This window comes from Rhinatrema bivittatum, chromosome 12 (assembly GCF_901001135.1).
Source record: "Rhinatrema bivittatum chromosome 12, aRhiBiv1.1, whole genome shotgun sequence".
NCBI classification, from domain to species: Eukaryota; Metazoa; Chordata; class Amphibia; order Gymnophiona; family Rhinatrematidae; genus Rhinatrema; species Rhinatrema bivittatum.
In genome coordinates, this window is record NC_042626.1 from 26,733,263 (window position 1) to 26,746,478 (window position 13,216).

The following is a 13,216-nucleotide window of genomic DNA, read 5'->3' on the forward strand; positions in this document are numbered from 1 at the left end:
AGTCCGCTTTGAAAAACTGGTGGAATTTGCCTACACCTGCGGGCTGTTTTTAATCTTACCCTCACTGGGCCTTTGGGGGGAGGGGGGGAAGGAGCAATATTCAAACTGCCTAAATTGGTGCAAGGTCCGCCTATACTTTTTACCTGCGATCTCTGCTCTGATTTTCTAAAGGAAAATAGGCTTGGACTTTCACTTTGAAAATTGCTACAGGTACAAAGTTTGTGCGCTCCCCTGCACCTGCTTTTCCTGCGGGTAGATTTTTCTTTTTATGAAAAAGTACGCGCATAGATTTGAAAATGTGCGTGCATTTCCTCCCCCATTCTAAACACATAACCTGGAGGGTAAAAGTGCATGCGTTGTGGACGAACGTTCAAACCTTTAGCCACCTTGAGGGCAGGAAGTTTTCAGTCAATTACCCAGATAAAGCCCTTGTCATTGTTGCAGTGCTAATGGATGCACACATCGCTGTACAATCGTGATGTCTATTCAGGTATGATAAGCCCCTACCCCAAGGAGCTTACAGTCTTCAGGTGTATATTTATTATTTACTGAAGGTTTGCTTCCATTTGTATTTACGAGGGAAAAAAAAAACGCTTAAGCCGGATTTTAAAAGGCCCCCGCGCGCAAATTTTGGAGGTTACACGCGAGGCCGGGACCCGCGCACACCGCGTGTATTTTCTAAAGGGTCTGACCACGTGCATAACCCCCGATTATGCACTGAAGTGCCAGGCCAGGTGAAAAGGGCGGGCAGTGGGCCAGGACAGCACCATTAATTGGAGCGGACCGGGAGGGACCTGGGAAGAACCCCCCCCCCCCCCCTTGCGCACGGAGGAGCCTACCCGCCCGTACATGCGTGCGCGGACTTTAAAATCTGGCGCGCATGCGTGCGTGGGAATTGCATTTGATAACATGAGCATGTCGGCGCGCGCATGTTATAAAATAGCCGCATCCATGTGCGCGCGGGCCTTTTAAAATCTGGCCAGGGAGAAAGGGTGACTTGACCGAGGTCACTAGGAGTGTCAGTGGGGAGAAGGTGGGATTTGAGCCATGGGTTTTTCTCTACCATTAGGACACCTCTCCTTCTCCAGGAGCCTTCTGATTGGTTCATGCCTCGCTGTGAATGGGAGGGTAAGATAGGGTCACATGATGCTATCTGAGCAATCACAAAGCTTGATTTAATGATAACCTACTGATATGCAGCCAGCTGGTGAAGGTGAAGGTGCAGTTCTGCCAATCGAATGGGAAGCTGTAGATTCTAAGGCTGCAGGTCGTCACGGCTTGGACGGGCTTGTAGTTTCTCACTCTTCCTTCGTAGTCCAGGTACACATATGGAATGTGCGGGGACGTTTCAGTCTCCACGCTACAGGGAGGAGCACACAAGTTTAATTTTTCATCAAATACTTAATGGTGATGGGGATTCCTAGCGATAACAGCTGTTACGAGGGGGGGTGCGCAAGATCCCTGTGTTCAGGAGTGCTTGTCTGCTAGGAAACTTTACTACCTCTGATTCTCAAGATGCAAATGTGAAAACATTCGTTTCTGTAGCTTTTTTTTAAATTATCCACAAAATGTGTAAGCTGCCAGATGATTTGTTATAGATTTCGATAGTCATGCAGCTGCCTGAATAGTTCACTAGGATACCTTGAAATAAAGGTCGACAAGTGAATTCTGTTTAGAAATATCACAGGCCTAAAGTTAGCTGGGTAAGTTATAAAAAAACAAACAAAAACCTTGCATGCCACCAGTGGCCTTAATTCCCCCTGTACCCCAAATAATTTTTTACAATTTGTAACAGGGCTGTAGGGGTCCCTCTCTAACACCTCCAAAAGTTGTTGTTGGGTTTTTTTTTGTTTTGTTTTTTAAATTTAGCAAGCTGCACAGCACAAGCTCTCTTCCATTCCTAGAAAATTGGACCCACACCCACACCCAACACCCACACCCACACCCAACCTCCAAAACCCTCCCTCCACCCAAGCGGGAGGTGAATATCTTGCCTGTATGAACCAGTTCCGGCTCGAGGGAAATGAATGCCTAAGTGCTGGTACCGGCCAGATGTTGATAGTTGTCCTGTGAGAAGGAAGTAAGAGCTTCTCCTCCTCTGCTGCTTGCAGGGAGGGTTTGATGGCGTTGGCACAATTTATTAGGAATGGAAGGATAGTTGTGACCCCTCAGCCTGCTACTCGTTTCGCTAAAATTTGGGCTAAGGAAGGCCGAGGTGTGGGCTGCTCAGCCTAATACTTTTTTTTTTTTGGGGGGGGGGGGTGAAAACCCAGGTGAATGAGGGGAAGGGGGAGTGAGGGAGAAGAGGTGTAGAAGAGTGCCATTTCCGAAAACGAACTGAATTTTTTTTTTTTAATGTAGCCCGTTGTTACGGGCTTAACGGCTTGTGTCCCTATAAAGGACAAAATTATTATGTGGTTTAGCATATCCAGGGTAACTAATAGAAAGATCAGTCAGCTCAGAGTTCAAAAGGACATCAAAACTTTAAAAAAAACAACCCCTCAAAACATGGCTATTTAAAAAAGCCTATAAAACTCAACTCTGAAAAATCAAAAAATGTTTTTAGAAGTCAGATACATCTCTAATACTCAGATTAAGCAGTTTTTTAGTAGGCATAAATGTCTGTGCTGATTTTTTAATGCAATGCTATCAGCGGAAAGGAATGGTCAGAAGTGTCTTTTTACGTTTTTGTTTCTTTATAGTCCTTCTAATTTTTATTTTATTTATTTTATTTTTAGATACCTTTATCTTTAGATTATTTTTAATTTTTTTCTTATATACTTTATTTTACTTTCGTTTGAATTTCAATTGGTGTTTGTTTTAACCAATTTTGTTCTATTTCTCATTCTCTGTATTTTAACTGTACACTGTCTAGATTGTTTTACAGATTGACGGTATATAAAATAAATAACATAAATAAATAAAGATTACATTATATTTCAGGTACTACACCTGATCTTTTTAATGTCTTCAGTACATAGGTTTTATCATAGTTTATGGGACCAGTAATAAGAAATACATGCAGTTTCCGGTTTCAAAAGCATGCTTATATGAGAAGGAAAAAGAACCCAATTTGAGAACGGTGTTCAGTGGGTCTTTACCACATGTCTATAGAGATTTATAGAATCATATTTATGTATCATAAACCAGTTTTGCTACTCCATGCATGCCATAGAGCAGTAGTACCCAACTCTGGTCCTCAAGGGCCACAAACCACTCTGATTTTCAAGATTTCTGCATAAGACCTATTTGCATTCTCTGCCTTCATTGCGTAGAAGTATAGACCTCATGCATATTCATTGTAGAAATCCTGAAAATCTGACTTGGGTACAGCCCTTGAGGACTAGATTTGAGGACCCCACTGTCATACAGCACAGAGCTACCCAATTCAAAATAAGATGAAATCAGTGAAATACTTACAATTCATTGATGAGTATGTCTGGAATCCAGATGTCTGTGGTGGGTATTGATATGTTCTTAACATTATCAAACGCCTCCGGGACCCATGTGAGAAACTCATCCTTCCAAAACTGCAAGGGAAGTAAGAAGCCTGACGAGCTGGTCAAGGCAATGCCTCATGACAGAGGTGCAGCCTTTGTTTGAAGTCCTTTGATGGTCCCACCCACTTTATGCTTACAAAGCAAGAGCAGCCATCTTTGGTTGAATTTATTAAAATGCAGTCATGCAATTGTGCATCAGTGATTTCGAGCAGGCAATGAAAACACATGACAATATGAACTCTTGAAAGCAGGTACATGAACTAGTCAGACTGGCTTCCATCCATCAGTATCAATACCATATTATATATTATTGTTAAACACCTGTTAGGCATGAAAAGCTGCCTCATTTGATATGATCTGAATTTCTGTTCACCTGCTTTCCATCAGAGCATGCTCCCTATGCTTTATGGGTAGAGGCATTAACTGGAACCATTTGTTTTTTAAGGGCAGACTGATCTAGTCCTGGTTTTACCCCAATGCATGTAGGGACTTGTAGTCCTGCTTTTTAAGAAATGCAATGAGGTTCTGGAGTTTTACTGGAGAACTCGAAGAGTATAAGCGGCTTTAGCAGGGACACATGAAAAGCGTTGTGTATTTTCATTGATGGGGTAGCTTCAGACTGTACATTAGATCTCCCAGGCGTCGAAGAATGGAAAAGGGTCTGACATAGTGAGGTGCAAAACGTGATGAAGGCAGCTTAAGATGGAGAAATTTGGTACTCAACCAGACCTTGTCTCCAGATTGAAAGTGGGGAGCTTTTCTATGACGAGCATCATAGATCTTCTTTACTCTTTGGCCTGCTTTGAGGAGCAGCTCTTTTGTCTGTTTCCAGTAGAGATTAGCTTCGTTTTTCTGGCTCGGGTCGGGTTTCAGTTCAGGTGCTTCGTGGGAAAACTCGTTTTCCCACGGATCGTTTTTCAGCAAAAATGAAGCTGGAACCCGAACCCGGAAAAACAAATTAAAAAAAAATCTGAATTGGGAAAAAAACCACCCCAACCCTTCACATTTACTGTATTACAAACCCCCCCACCGTACCGGTCCCCCCCAAGACTTGCCAAAAGTCCCTGGTGGTCCAGCGGGGGTCCTGGAGCGATCTGCTGCACTCAGGCCATCGGCTGCCAGTATTCAAAATGGTGCTGATAGCCTTTGCCCTTACTATGTCACAGGGGCTACCGGTGCCATTGGTTGGCCCCTGTCACATGGTTGGAGCACAAGATGGTGCCGGCCGTCCATTGCTCCTACCATGTGACAGGGGCCGACCAATGGCACCTGTGACATCGTAAGGGCAAAGGGCCATCAAATTTGATTCATAGCAGGCCCGACAGCCCGGAGGGAGAGATTGCTCGCAGGACCCTGCTGGACCACCAGGGCTTTTAGTAAGTCTTGGGGAGGGATCGGGATGGTGGTGGGGGGGGGGGGTTATAATATAGTAAATGTGAAGGGTTAGGGTGGTTTGTTTTTTTTTAAATAAATGTGCCCCTCCCCCCCTGCACTAACCCGAAAAATGAATTTTCCCCGAACCATGACGAATTAGACAATTTCGTTGAAATTGCCTAATTCGTGATAAATGAATGGACATCTCTATTTTCCAGAGTTCCTGTAACTCTGCTGTGGTGGTCTGAGCTGCAGGTGAAGCCACAGATAGGGGAAGCAGCAAAGGAGGCAGTGGTTGGCGACCATAGATGACTTGGAACGGAGTAGATCTTGTGGAGGTGGCAGGATGAGAGTTTATAGCGAGTTCTGCCCAATCGCTTTGTCTTGTGTTCACATAAGAATGCAGTAATTGTTTAAGCATTCTGTTCAACGTTTCGGTCTGTCCATTAGACTGAGGGTGATAGGCGGAGGTTAAATCCAAGGAGATGTCAAATTTTTGACAAAGGGCTCTCCAGAATTTTGCAGTGAATTGAACACCTCTATCGGACAAGATGTGTTTAGGCATCCCATGGAGGCGGAAAATATGTTTAACAAAGAGCTTCACTAACTCAGCAGCAGACGGTAAGCCTGGAAGAGCCACAAAGTGCGCCATTTTAGAAAATCGATCAACGGTGACCCAAATTGTATTGTTTCCATCGGAGAGTGGTAAGTCTACTATGAAGTCAGTCGCTATGTGTCCAGGGCTCATCTGGTACCGGTAGAGGTTGTAGGACACCCCAGGGACTTCCGGCAAGAGGTTTCTGTCTAGCACAGGTAGCGCAAGAGGTCACATAGGCTTGCACATCCTCTTTCATTGTTAGCCACCAATAAAATCGTTGGAGCATGGCAAGTGTATAACTCTATCCAGGGTGACTGGCCAAGTGAGATTCATGGGCCCATATCAATAGCTTCTTTCTCAGGCTCCTGGGCACGACTGTCTTCCCAGGGGGTATGGCATGAGTGGCTGCAAGCACCACTTTGTCAGGATTAATGATGTGTTGAGGCTCGTCTGGCACGTCCTCAGGGGAGAAGGACCATGACAGCGCGTCTGCCCGGACATTTTTGTCTCCTGGGTGATATTTGAGTAGGACATCGAACCTGTTGAAAAACAGTGACCATCTCGCTTGTCTGTGATTGAGCTTTTGAGCATGTCGAAGGTACTCCAAGTTTATGTGATCGGTGAACACTAGAATCTGATGTTGAGCACCCTCCAGCCAGGGACGCCACTCCTCGAAGGCCAGTTTAATAGCAAGTAGTTCTTTGTCTCCGATCCCATAATTTCTTTCGGCAAGCGAGAATTGCCTTGAGAAGAAGGAACAAAGATAAAGCACTTTGGAATCGCTGTACTGGCTTAGAACCGCTCCCACTCCGACATCGGAAGCGTTGACCTTGATGATGAATGGGTGATGAGGCTCTGGATGGCGAAGACAAGGTTTTTTTTAAAAAGCTTCCTTAAGAGTTTGAAATGCCGCCACTGCCTCGAGAGACCAGTTGGCAGGGTTAGCCCCCTTCTTGGTCATGGCCGTGAGTGGAACTGTCAAGCAAGAGTAGTTCTTATTAATGAAAGAGCGGTAGTAGTTTGTGAAGCCCAGGAAGTGGCGTAATGCCTTCAAGCCTGTGGGTCGAGGCCATTTCTGAATACTCTCTAGTTTTTGAGGGTCCATTTGGAAACCGTTCTTGGAGATGATGTACCCCAGGAATGGTTCAGATTCTTTATGAAACTCACACTTCTCAAGTTTCGCGTACAGGTGAGTCTCACGTAATCTCTTCAGTACCTTTTTAACGTCCTCCTGGTGTGTTTGCAGATCTTGGGAGAAGATCAGGATATCGTCAAGATACACCACCACGCATTGATACAGAAGGTCACGCAGGATGTCATTCATCATATTTTGAAACACTGCTGGTGCGTTGCTTAAGCCAAAAGGCATGACTAGGTACTTGAAGTGTCCATCGCGGGTGTTAAAGGTAGTTTTCCACTCGTCTCCTGAACAGATATGCACCAGGTTGTAAGCCCCCTTGAGATCTAATTTTGAAAATATCTTGGCTCCTTGAAGCCTGTCAAACAGTTCTGATATTAGAGGTAAAGGATAGCGGTCTTTAATAGTAATTTCATTCAAACCTCTATAATCAATGCATGGGCGAAGGGTGCCATCTTTTTTCCCCACGAAGAAAAATCCTGCACCAGCTGGGGATTTAGAGGGTCTGATGAACCCCTTTTGAAGGTTTTCTTGTATATAGGCTGACATCGCTTTATTCTCTGTGGCCGGGAGGGGTAAACCCTTCCTTTGGGAGGCTCTGAGTTGGGTTTCAGGTTAATAGCGAAGTCAAAAACTCTGTGAGGGGGCAATACGTCTGCTGCTTGTTTTGAGAACACATCCTGGAATGAGGCATATTGAGGAGGCAGGCTGGACAAAGAAGGTGTAGTTGGCATCCATGCCACTGGAAAGACTTCTGAAAGACATCTGCCATGACAGCCAGGTCCCCACCGTGATAGTTCCAGTGTTGCCCAGTTAAACTGTGGCATGTGATCCTGCAGCCAGGGTAGTCCGAGCACCACTGTGTGCATGGCCTTGTCCCATACGAGAAAAGAGATGTTCTCCGTATGTAAGGCTCCAGTGCATAGGCTGATGGGTTGTGTAGTCAGCGAGACTTCCCCAGGAAATGGTTCTCCATGTATAGATGATAGCAGCAAAGGTGTGGCCATGGGCGTAGTAGGAATTCACAGATGTTCCATCAAGCATTTCAAAATAAAATTTCCCCCAGTTCCGGAGTCTATGAGAGCAAAGGTTTGAAATTCTAGGCTACCGCATATGAGTGAGACTGGAAGAGATAGTGGAGGAGTGGGTGTAGTTAGACCTTGGAAGAGTCCTCCTGCAGATCCTAGGTCTGCATGTTTCCCTGACAGGTCTGAACTGCATGGCCGGATTGGCCACAGTACATACATAACCCCATGCATTTGCGAAAATGTCTCTCTTTCGAAGTCAAATGGCTGCGGTCTAGTTGCATAGGTTCGTCTTCTTTGGTGGGAGAAGATGGTGGGTTAGAAGCAATATGCAAAGGTTTAGGACTGTTACCTCCCTGGACATGCTTCCAGGGACTCTTAGCCTCCTGAATTCAGTCTCGAATGCGCGGTCAATGCTCCCAGCCAACTCCATGAGAGACTCTAGGGTATCAGACAAGTCATGAGCCACCAGTTCGTACTTCAGTTGGAAGTTGAGACCTTCCATGAATATAGCATGTAGGCATCCTAGGTCCCAATGCAGTTCTGAGGCTAAAGTTTTGAATTCAATCACATAGTCTGGTAGAGGTCCTTTACCTTGTTGAAGATGTAGCAGGGTAAACTCTGCGATGGTTTGACGAGCTGGGTCATCAAATACAGACTTGAAGAGTTTCAGGAACCCGGTCAAGCCATTCAGTATCAGATCACTGCTTTCCCATAGCAGTGAAGCCCAGGCCAAGGCTCTTCCATCAAGTAAAGATAGGATATAAGTAGTCTTGGCAATAGCTGTGGGGAAGTAGTTAGGTTGCAAGGAGAAATGCATACTACATTGGTTAATAAAACCTCTGCACATCCTGGCTTCCCCAGAGAAGTGTGTAGGAGTAGATAGAGGTACAGTAGCTTAACAGTAACTACTGGATGTATTGGTTCTTTACCTGAAGCTGTCAGTGTATTCAGCTGTGCATGTAGCTGGTTGAAAGCGGCAGCCAGATTTTCCAGAGACTTTTGTTGCTCGGAGATCCTCTGGGCCAGGCCAGGAATGGTCTGTAGAGCTGTGAGCTGAGACAAGTCCATGGAATTAGCAATCTGTGGTGTTTGAGACATGTTTGTGGACTCTTGGTCATATGGTGATGACTCCTCCCATGGGGAGGGGTCCCGTGGGGAACCACAGTGATAGGCTAGACTCCTGAGTAAGTGGACACAGCCACTGGTGCTGTCCGAGGAACAGACAGTGATAGTTGAAGCTGGATACCTCAGAAAATGAATGCAGTCCAGGCACAGGATGTATTGGTGTCTGGTAGCTTCTCACCCTTGCTGGGAGATGTGGGTCCGGTAGTGGTCTGCGGAGCAGGGTAACCCGAGAACCCGGTCTCAGCAGTAGAGGTAGTAGGGACAGATCTGGTAGTGGTCCGCAAGCGGAGTACGCCGAGAATCTGCTGGGTGAAGCAAATAAAGAGAGTCTGAAGAGCTGAGGTACTCACTGGGTCAGTGGCTGAAGACAAGGCTATAACTTCCACTGTGTAGTCGAGTTGGTGCAGACCTGAGGTCCGTGATGCAGGATACCCAAGGAGGTAGGAGCGAATAGGCCCTCGAGGAGCGAGTACCTAGGCTTCCTTCCGGCAGGTACCTGGAGAGAAGAAACAGACAAGACTCCTGAGGAGCGGGCGCCTTGAGTAATCAGAGTGAGATAAACCCTGGAGGGTGGAAGGAAGCGGAAGGGCCCCCGAGGAGCGGGTACCCAGAACTTCCAGGAGGTAGAAAATACCCCGGAGGGTAGTGGAAAGGTGTTCCAAGTGGGCAGCTTAGAAGCGGTCAGAACTAGCAGAACCATAGTTCTTGCTAACTTGAAGCAATGATGGTAAGCGGAGACTAAGTACCCGGATGTAGTGACGTCATGCGGTGGGATCACCCCCGAGGTTCCCGCACACCCTAGGAGACCTCAGGAGAAAACATGGTGAACGCAATCGCCCATGCTGATCTGGGGACACCAGAGAGGTCGGCAAACAGCAGCGGAGGCAGCCATCTTCCCCAGGGGAGAGGAGCAGGATAGAAAAGAGATGAGGCAGAGAGAGTGCAGCCGTCTGCGACCGACGGACGCAACAGATAAAACCAGGACAAGAACAGCTTGGCTTGAAAAAAGAATGGGGCTAGTTGGCAACTCTGTGGGTGGTACTCCAAAGTTTAGTTGCATGAGAATGCTGATAGATAACTGGAACATGACTAAGGTTATCAGATAAGTCAACATCATAAGGGATAAAGTAAGATGGTCTCAGTTTTGTCCTGCATGTACTTTGGGTGTCCCTAAGAAATGCAGGACTACAAGTCCCACATATGGTTCACCCTGATTCTTATGGCCTGGAGTCACCAGATCATCCTGAGCTTATGGAGAAGGGAAAAGGATCATCAATAGCCAAAGAGGAAAATTACAAGTTTAGAAGTCAAAGAGAGAAAGAGAGAGAAGGTCTTTTGCTCTCTTGGCTGATCAGGTCATGATTTACTACCACCAGCATCCAAGACTCACAAGGTGAGCTGTATGAAATGGTTTCTCCCATTTTGTATCTGTGACTATTCCAAGACAAAGTCCTACCATGACAGGATGGAAGATTGCTGCATATTTTCACAAGTGGCAAAAGTTCAAGACATGGTCGTGTGAGTTTTCTATGAATGAATTTCTTTGAACCATGTACCAGCTTCTGCAAAATTGCTGTTCACATTTGCAACCTGGATTAAAAATATATATTTTTACGAAGTAGGTTTCATTCATTCCTGGTTTTGTTATCACCTGCTTACCTGTCTGTACCAGAGGTAGGTTTTCAAGGTTTCATATTTCTCATCCTACAAAGACAGAGAAAGGAAAGGTGTTGCTTTATTGGAATGGGATGCCTTACGGAAAGATGATTTTACTAGTTACCCTGGATATGCTAATCCAGTAAAGGGACTTGCCCAATTTATTTTATCTTTTTGTTATATCAGTATGGCCAATAGGTTTTTTTGGGTTTTGTTTTTTTTTTTTTTTTGGGGGGGGGGGGTTTGAATCAAGATGATATGAAATAGTGTTAATTTCTTTTCTTTTTCTTTTTTCCACCAGTCTAGCAGGACCACCATATTGCTACCCCTGGAACCCATCTGTGGATTTTCTTCCCCAACAGTAATCTTTGTAGGCTGTGTTACGTTTTATGAATGTACAGTAATTCTTTGGCAGTGGCATATAAATTTTTTAAATAAATAAAGGACTGATAAAAAAAACAAACCAACCCGATGGAGTGCATGAGCTTTCCAGGTCCCATGGGTACCTTTCTCAGAGGTCAGCTGAAGGTCTCAAAAAATCACGGGCTACAACACCTCTTTTTATTGGTCCTTTAGTAGTTATCACAGCCAGTGAAAACGGCCATTTTCTTCAGGACCAATACAGCTACTCGACCTCTTCATTGGTAAGAGTTATAGAAATCTGTAGGCCACAGTTATTCTTTCTATCACATGATAGGAAAGAATATGGTTTCCCCATCCTGGGCTGTACCTAGCATGGCATAGATGGATGGCTCAGTGACCACAGGGTGCTGCTTTGACACCAAACAGTATGAGGAGGTATGGGGTGGGGGGGCGAGGGATAGGCAGAAGAGTTATTGATACCCAAATGGTGAATCAAGGGATTGAGTAGGAGGCAGGATTGCTTCCCTCTCATACAGAACAGGACACTAAATTCTCTAGGTATGGCCCCGGTCCTGCGATTGATTGAACGGCAGGTTATGTTGATTGTAATATCGAATTACTTGGTTTCCAGACCTGTTTTTTTGTTTTTTTTCTGGACAGCAGCTAGTTGTCTTCAGGCCCAGATTTTGGCATAGCCAATGTAGGCCACTGCTACCGGTGCCAAATTTTGATAGGTGCCGGAGCGCTGCCACCGTCCTTTTCGGCAGTGCCCACGGCGGAAGCAACAACTTGAGCAAACATCAGAGCGGGGGCCTGGAAGCCAGTGCTTGCTCACAGGCCCTGTGGTGGTCCCCACTCCTCGCATGGGTTTCCATGCTAACAGGAAGCCCACCTGGGAGAAGGGGGAGGGGGGGTGCGGCCACCAAAGAGGCCTGTGAGTAGGTGCTGGCATTCATTCAAGCTGTTGCTACTGTAGGCGCCACAGCGCTGGCAAAGCCCAGATGATCTCTCTAGATGAGGGGGCGGGGTCAGGACACAAGCAGCCCAAAGGGAGAGGGGAAGATCTGAGCCATTGTGATCTAGAGGTCCCCTTCTCTCCCCCCCCCCCCTTCTGATAATGGGATACAAAAAAACAAAAAAAAAGTTACAGGTCATCTTTCAGCCTGCCTTGTCTTGACTGCTGGCTTCGGTTTTAATACAGAGGACTCTGCTTTCTGCCTGAATGTCTCTCTCTTTCCCACTTTTTTGGCACTCTTCTTTTTACTTTTTATCTCTGTTTCTTGGTGTTGCACACTCTTTGTCCATCTTGCTCTCTCTGTCCCTGCTGTATTCTTTTTCTCAGATCATTGTCTAGAACAGGGGTCAGGAACCTTTTTGGCTGAGAGAACGCCACATATTTTAAAATGTAATTCCGTGAGAGCCATACTAACTACAACCCCCCACCCTCCTGACTCCCCCAAGACCTACCAAATTAATTTACTACAACCCCCCATCCTCCTAACACCCCCCCCCCCCCCAAGACCTGCCAAAAGTCCCTGGTGATCCAGCGGGGGTCCAGGGCTCGCAGACAAATCTTTAATAAAAATGTAAAAATATAACAAACCCCCCCCACCCTCCTGACGCCCCCCAAGACCTCCAAAATTAATTTACTACAACCCTCACCCTCCTGCCCCCCCCCCCAAGACCTGCCAAAAGTCCCTGGTGGTCCAGCGGGGGTCCGGGAACGATCTCCTGGACTTGGGCTGTCGGCTGCCGTAGTCAAAATGGCACAGACGGCCCTTTGCCCTCACTATGTCACTGGGGTCGACCAATGGCGGCGGTAGCCCCTGTGACATAGTAAGGGCAAAGGGCCATCAGTACCATTTTGACTACTGGCAGCCGACAGCCCAAGTCCAGGAGATCGCTCCCGGACCGCTCCTGGACCACCAGGGACTTTTGGCAGCTCTTGGGGGGGGGGGGTCAGGAGGGTGGGGGGTGTAGTAAATTAATTTGAGGTCTTGGGGGCATCAGGAGGGTGGGGGATTTTGTTAGATTTTTACTTTTTTATTAAAGATTTGTCTGCGAGCCAGATGCAGCCATCAAAAGAGCCATATCTGGCTCCCGAGCCATAGGTTCCTGACCCCTGGTCTAGAAGCTTCAGCAATCTGCATTCCCCTGATGAGAGAACCGTATATTATGTGACGTGATAGGCTTGCCGTGCGATAACGATTCTGTCTCTTTTTTTTTTTTTTTTTGGCCTGGTAGTTCCTTTTTTTCTCTTTTTTATTTCAGCTGAATCAGAACCAGTGCTGGTATTCTGCCACCATGAGCCTTTGTTCACAACTATCTGAGGATTTTCTTTGTTTCTACCCACTTTGGGAGCTAGGCACCAGGATGGGGCTCGCTCAGGAACCGTCTGTCATGTGTTCTAAATCCAACCACCAGGTGTCACCTT

At 46.3% G+C, this 13,216-nt stretch overlaps 1 protein-coding gene across 1 annotated transcript in view; it reads right to left on the bottom strand.

Moving 5' to 3' along the window:
* Positions 1-13,216, bottom strand: part of LOC115074298 (5-hydroxytryptamine receptor 3A-like) — a 28,653-nt gene that overhangs the window by 13,236 nt on the left and 2,201 nt on the right. The window contains exons 3-5 of the mRNA XM_029573620.1: positions 10,423-10,467; positions 3,421-3,530; positions 1,191-1,360 (exon numbers count right to left, since the gene is read on the bottom strand). Coding sequence (XP_029429480.1) covers positions 1,191-1,360; positions 3,421-3,530; positions 10,423-10,467 — 325 coding nt within the window. The remainder of the gene's footprint in view (positions 1-1,190; positions 1,361-3,420; positions 3,531-10,422; positions 10,468-13,216) is intronic.